At 46.9% G+C, this 16,233-nt stretch overlaps 1 protein-coding gene across 1 annotated transcript in view; it reads right to left on the bottom strand.

The window, feature by feature from the left end:
* Positions 1-559: 559 nt before the first annotated feature.
* LOC124028584 (mitogen-activated protein kinase kinase kinase kinase 5-like) overlaps positions 560-16,233 on the bottom strand; it is a gene marked incomplete at both ends in the record, with an annotated part of 30,027 nt that continues 14,353 nt past the window's right edge. Inside the window, 6 exons of the mRNA XM_046340621.1 lie at positions 560-628; positions 5,741-5,918; positions 8,332-8,435; positions 10,079-10,137; positions 11,780-11,894; positions 12,587-12,589. Of these exons, the coding sequence (XP_046196577.1) occupies positions 560-628; positions 5,741-5,918; positions 8,332-8,435; positions 10,079-10,137; positions 11,780-11,894; positions 12,587-12,589 (528 nt within the window). The remainder of the gene's footprint in view (positions 629-5,740; positions 5,919-8,331; positions 8,436-10,078; positions 10,138-11,779; positions 11,895-12,586; positions 12,590-16,233) is intronic.

The raw sequence follows: 16,233 nt of genomic DNA, 5'->3' as shown, positions 1-16,233 counted from the left end.
AGATTGTAGAGGTGGCAGGTAGCCTAGTGGTTAGAGTGTAGAGGTGGCAGGGTAGCCTAGTGGTTAGAGTGTAGAGGTGGCAGGGTAGCCTAGTGGTTAGAGTGTAGAGGCGGCAGGGTAGCCTAGTGGTTAGAGTGTAGAGGCGGCAGGGTAGCCTAGTGGTTAGAGTGTAGAGGTGGCAGGGTAGCCTAGTGGTTAGAGTGTAGAGGTGGCAGGGTAGCCTAGTGGTTAGAGTGTAGAGGTGGCAGGGTAGCCTAGTGGTTAGAGTGTAGAGGTGGCAGGGTAGCCTAGTGGTTAGAGTGCAGAGGTGGCAGGGTAGCCTAGTGGTTAGAGCGTTGGACTAGTAACCGGAAGGTTGCAAGTTCAAACCCCCAAGCCGACAAAGTACAAATCTGTCGTTCTGCCCCTGAACAATGCAGTTCCTGTTCCTAGGTCGTCATTGAAAATAAGAATTTGTTCTTAACTGACTTGCCTGGTTAAATAAAGGTAAAAATAAAATAAAAATCTTGAGTGCAGGTCAAGAGGTCATCATTTCTATGGGTTCAAAGGTCATACTTACTGTCCAGGCACACTAGCAACGTGTCCCTCTCCAGCTGGGTCACATGGATGGCGTCCACTGCTCGACCAGCTAGGGGAGAGACAAATAGAGCGGTCACCGTGGAGATATCCCTTCTGGCATCCAATAGAAACGGTTTGTTTCAATATGCAAATACCAGTGACGGGTCGGTGCCTTTTAAGAGGGAGGGAGGACGATTATTTCCTTAATGAGCATATTGGATGACTTGTTGTTCGTATTCCATTCACCCGGTTCAATGTTAACATGGATAGGTTTAGGCTGGTGTAGCCTACAGTCATTTAGCATCGTCAGATCAGGACCTAACATAAGGATAACTCAGGAGTATGATATTCTGGTCCTTCTGAAATAAGACTACATTTTCACATTATCATGTTTCTTTAGACCTGTCTAAAATAAATAATGGATTTATTGTGATGGTGTAGACTATATTACATGGATTCATTGTGATGGTGTAGACTATATTACATGGATTTATTGTGATGGTGTAGACTATATTACATGGATTCATTGTGATGGTGTAGGTAGACTATATTACATGGATTTATTGTGATGGTGTAGACTATATTACATGGATTTATTGTGATGGTGTAGACTATATTACATGGATTTATTGTGATGGTGTAGGTAGACTATATTACATGGATTTATTATACTTTTTTAAACTGTAGATGTTCCAAAGGTCTGCATCAGTGGCTGGTAGGATGTGTGTGGAAGCCAGGAGATGATAAACGTTAATTAACGGTCGATCACCGTGAGACCGGCCGGCAGTTATTTGCTTGACAATCACCGGCTGACAAAATGTCATGACGACCACAGTTCTGAGTGTCAATAGCAATATGTTGAAGTCATGACGACCACAGCCCTAGTTGAGGTTGATTGTTTCTCTGTGTAGAGCAGGGGGTAGGCTGGTCCTGGAGTGCCGCAGTTCTTGATTTTACTGACCTTGAAGACCAGGTATGTTGAATTGAATCAATGTCTGACCTGATCAATTAGCTCAGTTGGTCAGGTGTGGTGCCTCGTTGGGGACAACACCTGCAGGACCTGTGGCTCTCCAGGATCAGGGTTGTGGTGATGTGCGGGTAAGATGTTTTTTCACTATACGACGGGGAAAAGCCCCCTGACTATATGACGGGGAAAAGCCCCCTGACTATATGACGGTGAAAAGCCCCCTAACTATATGACGGTGAAAAGCCCCCTGACTATATGACGGTGGAAAGCCCCCTGACTATATGACGGTGGAAAGCCCCCTGACTATATGACGGTGAAAAGCCCCGTGACTATATGACGGTGAAAAGCCCCCTGACTATATGATGGTGGAAAGCCCCCTGACTATATGACGGTGGAAAGCCCCCTGACTATATGACGGTGGAAAGCCCCCTGACTATATGACGGTGAAAAGCCCCCTGACTATATGACGGTGGAAAGCCCCCTGACTATATGACGGTGGAAAGCCCCCTAACTATATGACGGTGGAAAGCCCCCTAACTATATGACGGTGGAAAGCCCCCTAACTATATGACGGTGAAAAGCCCCCTGACTATATGACGGTGGAAAGCCCCCTGACTATATGACGGTGGAAAGCCCCCTGACTATATAAACGGTGAAAAGCCCCCTGACTATATAAACGGTGAAAAGCCCCCTGACTATATGACGGTGGAAAGCCCCCTGACTATATAAACGGTGAAAAGCCCCCTGACTATATAAACGGTGAAAAGCCCCCTGACTATATGACGGTGAGAAGCCCCCTGACTATATGACGGTGAAAAGCCCCCTGACTATATGACGGTGGAAAGCCCCCTGACTATATGACGGGGAAAAGCCCCCTGACTATATGACGGTGGAAAGCCCCCTGACTATATAAACAGTGGAAAGCCCTCTGACTATATAAACAGTGGAAAGCCCTGACTATATGACGGTGGAAAGCCCCCTGACTATACGACGGTGGAAAGCCCCCTGACTATATGACGGTGAGAAGCCCCCTGACTATATGACGGTGGAAAGCCCCCTGACTATACGACGGTGGAAAGCCCCCTGACTATATAAACGGTGAAAAGCCCCCTGACTATATGACGGTGAAAAGCCCCCTGACTATATAAACGGTGAAAAGCCCCCTGACTATATGACGGGGAAAAGCCCCCTGACTATATGACGGTGTAAAGCCCCTGACTATACGACGGTAAAGCCCCCTGACTATACGACGGTGGAAAGCCCCCTGACTATACGACGGTGAAAAGCCCCCTGACTATATGACGGTGAAAAGCCCCGACTATATGACGGTGTAAAGCCCCCTGACTATACGACGGTGGAAAGCCCCCTGACTATACGACGGTGTAAAGCCCCCTGACTATACGACGGTGGAAAGCCCCCTGACTATATGACGGTGTAAAGCCCCCTGACTATATGACGGTGAAAAGCCCCCTGACTATATGACGGTGGAAAGCCCCCTGACTATATGACGGTGGAAAGCCCCCTGACTATATGACGGTGGAAAGCCCCCTGACTATATGATGGTGAAAAGCCCCCTGACTATATGACGGTGAAAAGCCCCCTGACTATACGACAGTGAAAAGCCCCCTGACTATATGACAGTGAAAACCTGAGGCCCTCACCCATCCCTAACCCACAAATATAGAAAATACGCCATCCAGTCAGATGGTTGAATGATTGTTTGACAAGCCTTTTCTAGATAGGCCTATGTTTCTGCTTATAACATCATAAATCAATAGAAGGAATGCTTCAATATCGTCCACATTGGTGAAGTTTGTTTCCTCTTTCATCTCTGCTTCTCTCAAGCAGCAAAGACATTTAGGGACCGGGGAGAAAGTGCAAAAAAACAACAACAAAAAAAAGCATTTTTTTCCCCCAAATGACGTAAATTTGCCCAGGTATAAGGAAATTAAAAGCTGTTAAAACAAACCAACATGCTTTTGATAAGATTTCAGTTTGGCTTGGATGCATATTTTATGTGGATGAAATTGTACAAATCAGCTTGTATAATGCTGATAAAGATAGCATCATACAAAAACGGTCCCTAACTAACTACAGATTCATTCTGTCAAGATGCTAAAAGAAATTAAATCACATTTCTCCTCTCCTGTTCCAGAGTAAAAACAAACATTTGATGGATCATTTCACTACACTGCCGGGGCGGCAGGTAGCCTAGTGGTTAGATTGTAGAGGTGGCAGGGCAGCCTAGTGGTTAGAGTGTAGAGGCGGCAGGTAGCCTAGTGGTTAGATTGTAGAGGTGGCAGGGCAGCCTAGTGGTTAGATTGTAGAGGTGGCAGGGCAGCCTAGTGGTTAGAGTGTAGAGGTGGCAGGGTAGCCTAGTGGTTAGAGTGTAGAGATGGCAGGGTAGCCTAGTGGTTAGAGTGTAGAGGTGGCAGGGTAGCCTAGTGGTTAGAGTGTAGAGGTGGCAGGGTAGCCTAGTGGTTAGAGTGTAGAGGTGGCAGGGTAGCCTAGTGGTTAGAGTGTAGAGGCGGCAGGGTAGCCTAGTGGTTAGAGTGTAGAGGTGGCAGGGTAGCCTAGTGGTTAGAGTGTAGAGGTGGCAGGGTAGCCTAGTGGTTAGAGTGTAGAGGTGGCAGGGTAGCCTAGTGGTTAGAGTGTAGAGGTGGCAGGGTAGCCTAGTGGTTAGAGTGTAGAGGCGGCAGGGTAGCCTAGTGGTTAGAGTGTAGAGGTGGCAGGGTAGCCTAGTGGTTAGAGTGTAGAGGTGGCAGGGTAGCCTAGTGGTTAGAGTGTTGGACTAATAACTGGAAGGTTGCAAGTTCAAACCCCCGAGCTGACAAGGTACAAATCTGTCGTTCTGCCCCTGAACAGGCAGTTAAACCACTGTTCCCAGGCAGTCATTGAAAATAAGAATTTGTTCTTAACTGACTTGCCTGGTTAAATAAAGGTAAAATAAAATAAATAAATAAAACATGAAATGCTTAATTCAGCAGGAGTTAATATTAAGGCTGCGTGAGATGTTACAGACCGACAAGTCAGTGTCCATATTTCAGTCGGGATACTATTCCGTTTAAACCCATCTCAAACAGTAGCCTACAGTTCCCTTGACGTTGCATTTTGAAAAATCCCCGTCTTGTTTGCGACTGAAGAATTCGTAGAGCGCCTCACAATCATCGCGTCATAACACACAGTCGACACTGCTAGTGTCCTCTTTTACAACGTCTCTCTCCCAAACAGTTCTGGCCCCGCCTCCTTTCTCTTTTCAATGTCTCTCTCCCAAACAGTTCTGACCCCGCCTCCTTTCTCTTTTCAACGTCTCTCTCCCAAACAGTTCTGACCCCGCCTCCTTTCTCTTTTCAACTTCTCTCTCCCAAAAAGTTCTGACCCCGCCTCCTTTCTCTTTTCAACGTCTCTCTGCCAAACAGTTCTGGCCCCGCCTCCTTTCTCTTTTCAACGTCTCTCTCCCAAAAAGTTCTGGCCCCGCCTCCTTTCTCTTTTCAACGTCTCTCTCCCAAACAGTTCTGGCCCCGCCTCCTTTCTCTTTTCAACGTCTCTCTCCCAAACAGTTCTGGCCCCGCCTCCTTTCTCTTTTACAACGTCTCTCTCCCAAACAGTTCTGGCCCCGCCTACTTTCTCTTTTACAACTTCTCTCTCCCAAACAGTTCTGGCCCCGCCTACTTTCTCTTTTACAACTTCTCTCTCCCAAACAGTTCTGGCCCCGCCTACTTTCTCTTTTACAACTTCTCTCTCCCAAACAGTTCTGGCCCCGCCTCCTTTCTCTTTTCAACGTCTCTCTCCCAAACAGTTCTGGCCCCGCCTACTTTCTCTTTTACAACTTCTCTCTCCCAAACAGTTCTGGCCCCGCCTCCTTTCTCTTTTACAACTTCTCTCTCCCAAACAGTTCTGGCCCCGCCTCCTTTCTCTTTTACAACTTCTCTCTCCCAAACAAACTGTTCAGGCCCTGCCTCCTTTCTCTTTATTTTCAACTTTACATTATACGCAGCTTTTCTCTTGAATGAAACTCCCAACGTTGTCATTTTTGCCCCAGTGGATCACCTTAACGTTTTCCTAAAAGCATTTGACAATTGGCTTGCATTGGGCGAGCGTACAGTTAAGCCCTAAAGCATAGGCTATACGCACTAACGCCATACGAATGAAGAAAATAACTCAATGTAGCCTATAGATGTGAATGTAGTGCTACTGTGTGTGTGAATTCCTTACTTGATCCCATCTCAGTGAACCAGGAAGAGCAGGAGTTGAGGTTGATGGTCTCAAAGCGAACCACCTGGCCTGGCTCCGTGGCCTGGCTGACAGCTATACACACCATGGGGTATTCCTGCTCTGGAACCACCAACATCTCAAACACCTTCAGAGGGCTGGGTAAGGGGAAGTCAAAGTGCTGAGGGACAGAACACCAGAGAGGAGAGGGAGAGAGCAAGGAGAGAGAGAAGAGAGAGAGAGATCGGAGAGAGAAAGCAAGGAGGGAGAGTGAGGAGAGGGATGAGAGAGGAGAGAGAGTGAGGAGAGGGATGAGAAAGAGATGAGAGAGAGGGAGGAGAGGGAGGAGAGGGATGAGAGAGAGATGAGGGAGAGTGGGGAGAGGGATGAGAGGGAGAGATGAGGAGAGAGAGAGGGAAGAGAGAGAGAGATGAGGGAAGAGAGAGAGATGAGGGAAGAGAAAGAGATGAGGGAAGAGAGAGATGAGGGAAGAGAGAGAGATGAGGGAAGAGAGAGATGAGGGAAGAGAGAGAGATGAGGGAAGAGAGAGTGAGGAGAGAGAGTGAGGAGAGAGAGTGAGGAGAGGGAGTGAGGAGAGGGAGTGACGAGAGGGAGTGACGAGAGGGAGTGACGAGAGGGAGAGGAGAGTGATGAGGCTCTGGAAGTAATGCTGAGGAAGTAAAGTGGGTCGTACTAAAGCATGACATGATTCTTTGTCTGTTTGAAAGGTGCCTTGCATCACAATGGTCCATTATCACAAAAAACAGGTCCAGAGAAATGTCTGTTTTAAAACAAGTAAACGATTCATGCTGTTGGATGTAGAAAATATAACATTAAAGAAAAATCTATATGATATATATATATATATTATCGATTTGTCGTGCTAATCCTCACAGTCCATCTAACAGAACCTTTGGTACCCAGTGGGACAAACGAACACTGAACAAAAATATAAACGTAACATCGAAAAAATGTAAGATTTTACATTTCATATAACGAAATAGTCAATTGAAATGGATTAATTAGGCCCTAATCTATGGATTTCATATGACTGGGAATACAGATATGCATCTTGTTGGTCACAGATACCTTTAGAAAAAGGTCAGTATCTGGTGTGACCACCATTTGTCTCATGCAGCGACACATCTCCTTCACACAGAGTTGATCAGGCTGTTGATTGTGGCCTATAGAATGTTGTCCCAGTCCTCTTTAATGGCTGTGTGAAGTTTCTGGATATTGGCGGGAACTGGAACACGCTGTTGTACACGTCGCTCCACAGCATCCCAAACATGCTCATTGGGTGACGTGTCTGGTGAGTATGCAGGCCATGGAAGAACCTGGACATTTTCTGCTTCCAGGAATTGTGTACAGATCCTTGCGACATGGGGCCTTGCATTATCATGCTGAAACATGAGGTGATGGCGGTGGATGAATGGAACGACAATGGGCCTCAGGATCGTTCATTGTATCTCTGTGCATTCAAATTGCCATCGATAAAATGCAATTATGTTCATTGCCTGTAGCGTATATCTGCCTATACCATAACCCCACCTCCACCATGGGACACTCTATTCACAACGTTGACGTCAGCAAACCTCTCGCATAAACAACTCCACACACTGTCTGCCATCTGCCCGGTTCAGCTGAAACCGGGATTCGTCCGTGATGACCACACTTCTCCAACGTGCCAGTGGCCATCAGAGGTGAGCATTTACCCACTGAATTCGGTTACAACGCTGAACTGCAGTCGGCTCAAGACCCTGGGGAGGACAACGAGCACACAGATGAGCTTCCCTGAGACAGTTCCTGACAGTTTATGCAGAGATTATTTGGTTGTGCAAACACACAGTTTCATCTGCTGTCCAGGTAGCTGGTCTCAGACGATCCCACAGTTTCATCAGCTGTCCGGGTGGCTGGTCTCAGACGATCCCACAGTTTCATCAGCTGTCTGGGTGGCTGGTCTCAGACCATCCCACAGTTTCATCAGCTGTCTGGGTGGCTGGTCTCAGACCATCCCACAGTTTCATCAGCTGTCTGGGTGGCTGGTCTCAGACCATCCCACAGTTTCATCAGCTGTCTGGGTGGCTGGTCTCAGACCATCCCACAGTTTCATCAGCTGTCCGGGTGGCTGGTCTCAGACCATCCCACAGGGAAAGAAGCCGGATATAGAGGTCCTGGGCTGGCGTAGTTGCACATGGTCTATAGTTGTGAGGCCGGAAGAATGTACTGCCAAATTCCTAAAACGACGTTGGAGGCAGTTTAAGGTAGAGAAATTAACATTCCATTTGCACGCCCCCTCAAAACTTGATACATATGTGGCTTGGTCTTGTGTGACAAAACTGCACATTTTAGAGTGGCCTTTTATTGTTCCCAGCACAAGGTGCACCTGTGTAATGATCATGCTGTTTAATCAGCGTCTTGACATGCCACACCTTTCAGGTGGATGGATTTTCTTGGCAAAGGAGAAATACTCACGAACAGAGATGTAAAACACATTAGTGAGATTCAGAGAAATACGCTTTTTGTGTGCTTATGAAACCAACAACTTTACATGTTGCGTTTGTGTTTTTGATCAGTATAGATAAAGGACTGACCTTGATAAGCATGAACCTCTGCATGGGCTCATACCACTGTAGCAGGATTATCCCAAACTGGAGCGCTCCACACAGGTACTTATGGCCCGTATAGGGGTTCCTCACTGCGAGGGGAAGAGAGAGAGAAACCCAGGGGAAGAGGGAGAGAAACCCAGGGGAAGAGAGAGAGAAACCCAGGGGAAGAGAGAGAGATACCCAGGGGAAGAGAGAGATATACCCAGGGGAAGAGAGAGATATACCCAGGGGAAGAGAGAGATATACCCAGGGGAAGAGAGAGAGATACCAAGGGGAAGAGAGAGAGATACCAAGGGGAAGAGAGAGAGATACCCAGGGAAAGAGAGAGAGATACCCAGGGAAAGAGAGAGAGATACCCAGGGGTAGAGAGAGAGATACCCAGGGGTAGAGAGAGAAACCCAGGGGAAGAGGGAGAGAAACCCAGGGGAAGAGAGAGAAACCCAGGGAAGAGAGAGATACCCAGGGGAAGAGAGAGAGAACCCCAGGGGAAGAGAGAGAGATACCCAGGGGAAGAGAGAGAGAAACCCAGGGGAAGAGAGAGAGAAACCCAGGGGAAGAGAGAGAGATACCCAGGGGAAGAGAGAGAGATACCCAGGGGAAGAGAGAGAGATACCCAGGGGAAGAGAGAGAGATACCCAGGGAAGAGAGAGAGATACCCAGGGGAAGAGAGAGATACCCAGGGGAAGAGAGAGAGATACCCAGGGGAAGAGAGAGAGATACCCAGGGGAAGAGAGAGAGATACCCAGGGGAAGAGAGAGAGATACCCAGGGGAAGAGAGAGAGATACCCAGGGGAAGAGAGAGATACCCAGGGGAAGAGAGAGATACCCAGGGGAAGAGAGAGAGATACCCAGGGGAAGAGAGAGAGATACCCAGGGGAAGAGAGAGATACCCAGGGGTAGAGAGAGAAACCCAGGGGAAGAGGGAGAGAAACCCAGGGGAAGAGAGAGAGATACCCAGGGGAAGAGAGAGAGAAACCCAGGGGAAGAGAGAGAGAAACCCAGGGGAAGAGAGAGAGATACCCAGGGGAAGAGAGAGAGATACCCAGGGGAAGAGAGAGAGATACCCAGGGGAAGAGAGAGATATACCCAGGGGAAGAGAGAGATATACCCAGGGGAAGAGAGAGATACCCAGGGGAAGAGAGAGATATACCCAGGGGAAGAGAGAGATATACCCAGGGGAAGAGAGAGATATACCCAGGGGAAGAGAGAGAGAACCCCAGGGGAAGAGAGAGAAAACCCCCAGGGGAAGAGAGAGAGAACCCCAGGGGAAGAGAGAGAGAAACCCAGGGGAAGAGAGAGAGATACCCAGGGGAAGAGAGAGAGATACCCAGGGAAGAGAGAGATACCCAGGGAAGAGAGAGAGATACCCAGGGAAGAGAGATACCCAGGGAAGAGAGATACCCAGGGAAGAGAGAGATACCCAGGGGAAGAGAGAGATACCCAGGGGAATAGAGAGAGAGATACCCAGGGGAAGAGAGAGATACCCAGGGGAAGAGAGAGAGATACCCAGGGGAAGAGAGAGATACCCAGGGGAAGAGAGAGATACCCAGGGGAAGAGAGAGGCACCCAGGGGAAGATAGAGGCACCCAGGGGAAGAGAGATACCCAGGGGAAGTGAGAGGCACCCAGGGGAAGAGAGAGGCACCCAGGGGAAGAGAGAGGAGGTTGAGGTAAGTCAAAGCATAGGACTTGATATTTGCTCTGTCCAGGACCATGGGGGATGTGGAACTCACCAATGCAACACTTGTGACAGCCCTTTGTGTCAGGGATCTTCGTTGTCAAGGCAAACCTCCTGCAGAGAGAAAACTGTCAGCCTGAACCAATACAGCCTGGCCCAACACACAGTCAGTACTACAGCCTGAACCAACACACAGTCAGTCATACAGCCTGAACCAACACACAGTCAGTCATATAGCCTGAACCAACACAGTCATACAGCCTAAACCAACACAGTCATACAGCCTGAACCAACACACAGTCAGTCATACAGCCTGAACCAACACACAGTCAGTCATACAGCCTGAACCAACACACAGTCAGTCATACAGCCTGAACCAACACAGTCATACGGCCTGGGTCCTGCAGGCCGCACCGTAGCAAAATGTTTTGAGATTGAAGTTTCTTATTGGACAAGTTCAGATCGTACAGGGCCTTGCAAAAGTATTCAGCTCCTTTGGCGTTTTTCCCATTTTGTTGCAAAAGACCAAAGATAACCCTGAAGTGTCTGCGCATAGGACCACAAAGCCGTACACTCCACAAAGTTGGGCTTTACGGAAGAGTGTCCAAAAAAAGCCATTGCTAAAAGAAAGAAAATAAGCAAACACATTTGGTGTTCACCAAAAGGCATGTGGGAGACTCCCCAAACATATGGAAGAAGGTTCTCTGGTCAGATGAGACTAAAATTGAGCTTTTTGTCCATCAAGGAAAACACCATGTCTGGCGCAAACCCAACACCTCTCATCACCCGAGAACACCATCCCCACAGTGAAGCATGGTGGTGGCAGCATCATGCTGTGGGGATGTTTTCCATCAGCAGGGACTGGGAAACTGGTCAGAATTGAAAGAATGATGATTGGCTCTAAATACAGGGACATTTTGAAGGAAACTTGTTTCAGTCTTCCAGAGATTTGAGACTGGGACGGAGGTTCACCTTCCAGCAGGACAATGACCCTAAGCATACTGCTAAAGCAACACTCGAGTGGTTTAAGGGGAAACATTTAAATGTCTTAGAATGGCCTAGTCAAAGTCCAGACCTCAATACAATTGAGAATCTGCGGTATGACTTAAAAAGATTGCAGTACACCAGCAGAACCCATCCAACTTGAAGGAGCTGGAGCGGTTTTGCCTTGAAAAATGGGCAAAAATCCCAGTGAATAGATGTGCCAAGCTTATGGAGACATTCCCCAAGAGACTTGCAGCTGTAATTTCTGCAAAAGGTGTCACTACAAAGTATTGACTTTGTGGGGGTGAATAGTTATGCACGCTCAAGTTTAGTTTTTGTAATACTTATTTCTTGTTTATTTCACAATAAAACATATTTTGCATCTTCAAAGTGGTCGGCATGTTGTGTAAATCAAATGATACAAACCCCTCAAAAAAATCCATTTTAATTCCAGGTTGTTAGGCAACAAAATAGGATAAAATGCCAAGAGGGATGAATAGTTTCGCAAAAGACACTGTATCTTCCCGTTTCTCTCTGTTTCATGCCTACTGAACACGACACAGTCATATACAGCCATATAGTGTCAACACAGCCTCTGTTGAGGACAATAGAATAGACCCCTGTGTCTCTCACTTGGGTGAGATATTGTCTGGGAAGCAGTGTGTGTGTGTGTGTCACCTTGGTAACATCTTGTCTGGGAAGCGGAGTGTGTGTGTGTCACCTTGGTAACATCTTGTCTGGGAAGCGGAGTGTGTGTGTGTGTGTGTGTCACCTTGGTAACATCTTGTCTGGGAAGCGGTGTGTGTGGAACTGAGAGGCCAGGCCAGGCTTCTTCAGCTGCTCAAACAGCCCAATCAGGTTGTGTGAGTAGAGCTGGAAGGTCTTCCCTGCGATCACATAATCACATTATAGGAAAAACAGGGATGTGACGCACCCTATTCCCTATGTAGGGAACTACTGTTGACCAGGGGGGGGGGGGGGGGGGAGTGCACTATATAGAAGAATAGAATGTAATTTGGGACGTAGACATGACATTGTTTCTGGGGGTCACATCTCTTACAGTGGTCATGACATCTCCCCCCAAAACATTCCTGTATAGTTAAACAGACAAACGACAACACGGAGATAGATTGAAGGACTCAGGAAACTAGATCAAAAGAGGATACCTGGCAGAAACACTTGGTATTATTATTATTAGTGTAGATGTATTCACCATCAACAGCAATTTGGTTTTAAGGAGCTGATCTCTCATATGAACTTTTATCTGAACATGTGGCTGCGATGGAGTTAGCTTGATGTTGAAAAGGGTAGGGGGGTAAGGAGGGTCATTTCTACCCCAAAATCCCTCGGTTTTCTAGAAATCCCGGTTGGAGAATTCCTGGATTTCCTGCTTATTCCATAGTGATTCCAGGAATATTCTAACTAGGATTTCTTGGGGAAAAACCCAGGAATTTTGGGACAGTAACCAAAAGGTTGCATCCCTGGATGAGGGGTGAACAAGGGTGGGATTAAAATATGGGTATGACGATGAGGGGTGATGATGACTGCGATGATGATGATTTGTGAATGTGATGATTACCTTCTGATGAAGCCGGTTAGTAGAATACCAAATCAAGCCAGACCAGAGGAAGAGGAGGAGGAAGAGGGACAGAGCCCAAGAGGAAGAGAAGAAAGAAACCAGAGATTAGATATTCTCTGAGCCGGGGCATAGGGTCTACTCTTCAGTAGGAACGACGCTACACATCACACTGAACTTTGACCTAGGCTACATCCCAACTCTCTCTCTCTCTCCTGCCTCCTAAAGTGTGCACTTGTTCACTTCCCTTCACCGATTTCAAATGAAATGACTGGAATAAGAAACATGTTAAAGCTCTGAGGAAAGTCGTGAGGCCCGATATGTAAAACTTAATAAAGAGCAGTGTTTACTACCAGTCATTCTTTTCTCTCTCATTTTATTCAACTGTTACCAGTCAACAAAGATCACTCAGATGTGCGAATGCCTTGTGAATAAGAAATAGGGTAGAAACTCACATTAGCCCATGACCTCCACCAACCCAACGCTTTTAAAAACATTTTTGGGGGAGTAGTAGCGAACGAGTGTACACTTCAGAAGAAAGTATTGGGGACGTACTCCAAGGGTAGCCTAGTGGTTAGAGTGTTGGACTAGTAACCAGAAAGGTTGCAAGTTCGAATCCCCGAGCTGACAAGGTACAAATCTGTCGTTCTGCCCCTGAACAGGCAGTTAACCCACTGTTCCTAGGCCGTCATTGAAAATTGAAAATAATAAGAATTTGTTCTTAACTGACTTGCCTAGTAAAATAAAGGTACAATTTAAAAATATATATATATATATTTTTTAATTCCAATAAATTAGAAATGTTTACTTTCACTTTATTACAACAGAGAAATTCAACAACCAAGTGGTTAAAACCCAGATATACAGTATTTTTTTTAACCTCGATTAAACCAGGAAGTGCTCAGTGTGCTGATACGCTATACATTTGGGACATGCATCATCTAGCTACAATTAAGAATTCTTCTTCTCTCACGGCAGGGTAGCCTAGTGGTTAGAGTGTAGAGGCGGCAGGGTAGCCTAGTGGTTAGAGTGTAGAGGCGGCAGGGTAGCCTAGTGGTTAGAGTGTAGAGGCGGCAGGGTAGCCTAGTGGTTAGAGTGTAGAGGCGGCAGGGTAGCCTAGTGGTTAGAGTGTGGAGGCGGCAGGGTAGCCTAGTGGTTAGAGTGTAGAGGCGGCAGGGTAGCCTAGTGGTTAGAGTGTAGAGGTGGCAGGTAGCCTAGTGGTTAGAGTGTAGAGGCGGCAGGGTAGCCTAGTGGTTAGAGTGTAGAGGTGGCAGGGTAGCCTAGTGGTTAGAGTGTAGAGGTGGCAGGGTAGCCTAGTGGTTAGAGTGTAGAGGTGGCAGGATAGCCTAGTGGTTAGAGTGTAGAGGCGGCAGGGTAGCCTAGTGGTTAGAGTGTAGAGGTGGCAGGGTAGCCTAGTGGTTAGAGTGTAGAGGTGGCAGGTAGCCTAGTGGTTAGAGTGTAGAGGAGGCAGGGTAGCCTAGTGGTTAGAGTGTAGAGGTGGCAGGGTAGCCTAGTGGTTAGAGTGTAGAGGTGGCAGGGTAGCCTAGTGGTTAGAGTGTAGAGGTGGCAGGGTAGCCTAGTGGTTAGAGTGTAGAGGTGGCAGGGTAGCCTAGTGGTTAGAGTGTAGAGGTGGCAGGGTAGCCTAGTGGTTAGAGTGTAGAGGTGGCAGGGTAGCCTAGTGGTTAGAGTGTAGAGGTGGCAGGGTAGCCTAGTGGTTAGAGTGTAGAGGTGGCAGGGTAGCCTAGTGGTTAGAGTGTAGAGGTGGCAGGGTAGCCTAGTGGTTAGAGTGTAGAGGTGGCAGGGTAGCCTAGTGGTTAGAGTGTAGAGGTGGCAGGGTAGCCTAGTGGTTAGAGTGTAGAGGTGGCAGGTAGCCTAGTGGTTAGAGTGTAGAGGTGGCAGGGTAGCCTAGTGGTTAGAGTGTAGAGGTGGCAGGGTAGCCTAGTGGTTAGAGTGTAGAGGCGGCAGGGTAGCCTAGTGGTTAGAGTGTAGAGGAGGCAGGTAGCCTAGTGGTTAGAGTGTAGAGGTGGCAGGGTAGCCTAGTGGTTAAAGTGTGGAGGTGGCAGGGTAGCCTAGTGGTTAGAGTGTAGAGGCGGCAGGGTAGCCTAGTGGTTAGAGCGTTGGGCTAGTAACCGGAAGGTTGCAAGTTCAAATCCCTGAGCTGACAAGGTACAAAATCTGTCGTTCTGCCCCTGAACAAGGCAGTTAACCCACTGTTCCCAGGCCGTCATTGTAAATAAGAATTTGTTCTTAACTGACTTGCCTAGGTAAAATAAAGGTCAAATAAAATAAATAAACATACAACTATCTACATTGCTACTGTCACCAGGAGTTTTCCAACCACTGGTCTGGTCCATGATCCCTATCTCTACTCCGTACAGCAGGCCATAAAGACAGACGTGTTATTCACTGTGTGACGTGTAGAGGGTGTCCTCCCGATAGATTTTTAGACTAAACTGGTATCTATTCCACTGGGGCCGTTCACGTCATCCTGGTAGTCTTTTACATACAATTGCACACCATAAAGACATTCAAGACTACGAAACTATCGCTAAACTTTATAGAAGTGGTCTCCAATAGCTTTTGAACAACATATTTTTGGCTGCTATGCTGATATACTGTATATGAAGTGATTAACAGAGCTTTCTGGCTGCTGTAGGATATATATGAAGTGATTACCAGAGCTTTCTGGCTGCTGTAGGATATATATGAAGTGATTACCAGAGCTTTCTGGCTGCTGTAGGATATATATGAAGTGATTACCAGAGCTTCCTGGCTGCTGTAGGATAGATATAGATATATATATATATATATATATATATATATATATATATATGACGTGATTACCAGAGCTTTCTGGCTGCTGTAGGATATATATGAAGTGATTACCAGAGCTTTCTGGCTGCTGTAGGATATATATGAAGTGATTACCAGAGCTTTCTGGCTGCTGTAGGATATATATGACGTGATTACCAGAGCTTCCTGGCTGCTGTAGGATATACTGTATATGAAGTGATTACCAGAGCTTTCTGACTGCTGTAGGATATAGTGTATATGAAGTGATTACCAGAGCTTTCTGGCTGCTGTAGGATATACTGTATATGAAGTGATTACCAGAGCTTTCTGACTGCTGTAGGATATACTGTATATGAAGTGATTACCAGAGCTTTCTGGCTGCTGTAGGATATACTGTATATGAAGTGATTACCAGAGCTTTCTGGCTGCTGTAGGATATACTGTATATGAAGTGATTACCAGAGCGTTCTGGCTGCTGTAGGATATATATGACGAGATTACCAGAGCTTCCTGGCTGCTGTAGGATAAATATATATATATATATATATATATATATATGATGTGATACCTTTATCTGTCTTACCGACAGGGCCTAAAGTGCCGAAAGGTCGATTTTGACATTGGCTGGTAGAGATGTCCATTTCACCAGCCACATTGTGGAGTCCTGACCCATCTCCCTCCAGTCACAAGTATGATCACATTTATAGTTAAATAAATGCTGCAGTCATTGTTTTTAAAAAGGTATTTCTGCCATTTCACGTTACCATAGTAACCATCCACCCTTTAAAGGGGCTCGTGAACATTTCTCTCTCATCTGTGACATTTAGGTTAATAGACACACTGGCACAAACGTGACT

This window comes from Oncorhynchus gorbuscha, unplaced genomic scaffold (genome assembly GCF_021184085.1).
Source record: "Oncorhynchus gorbuscha isolate QuinsamMale2020 ecotype Even-year unplaced genomic scaffold, OgorEven_v1.0 Un_scaffold_4464, whole genome shotgun sequence".
Lineage (NCBI taxonomy): Eukaryota > Metazoa > Chordata > Actinopteri > Salmoniformes > Salmonidae > Oncorhynchus > Oncorhynchus gorbuscha.
The sequence above is the reverse complement of the archived record's forward strand: the minus strand, read 5'-3'. Positions and strand labels throughout refer to the sequence as shown.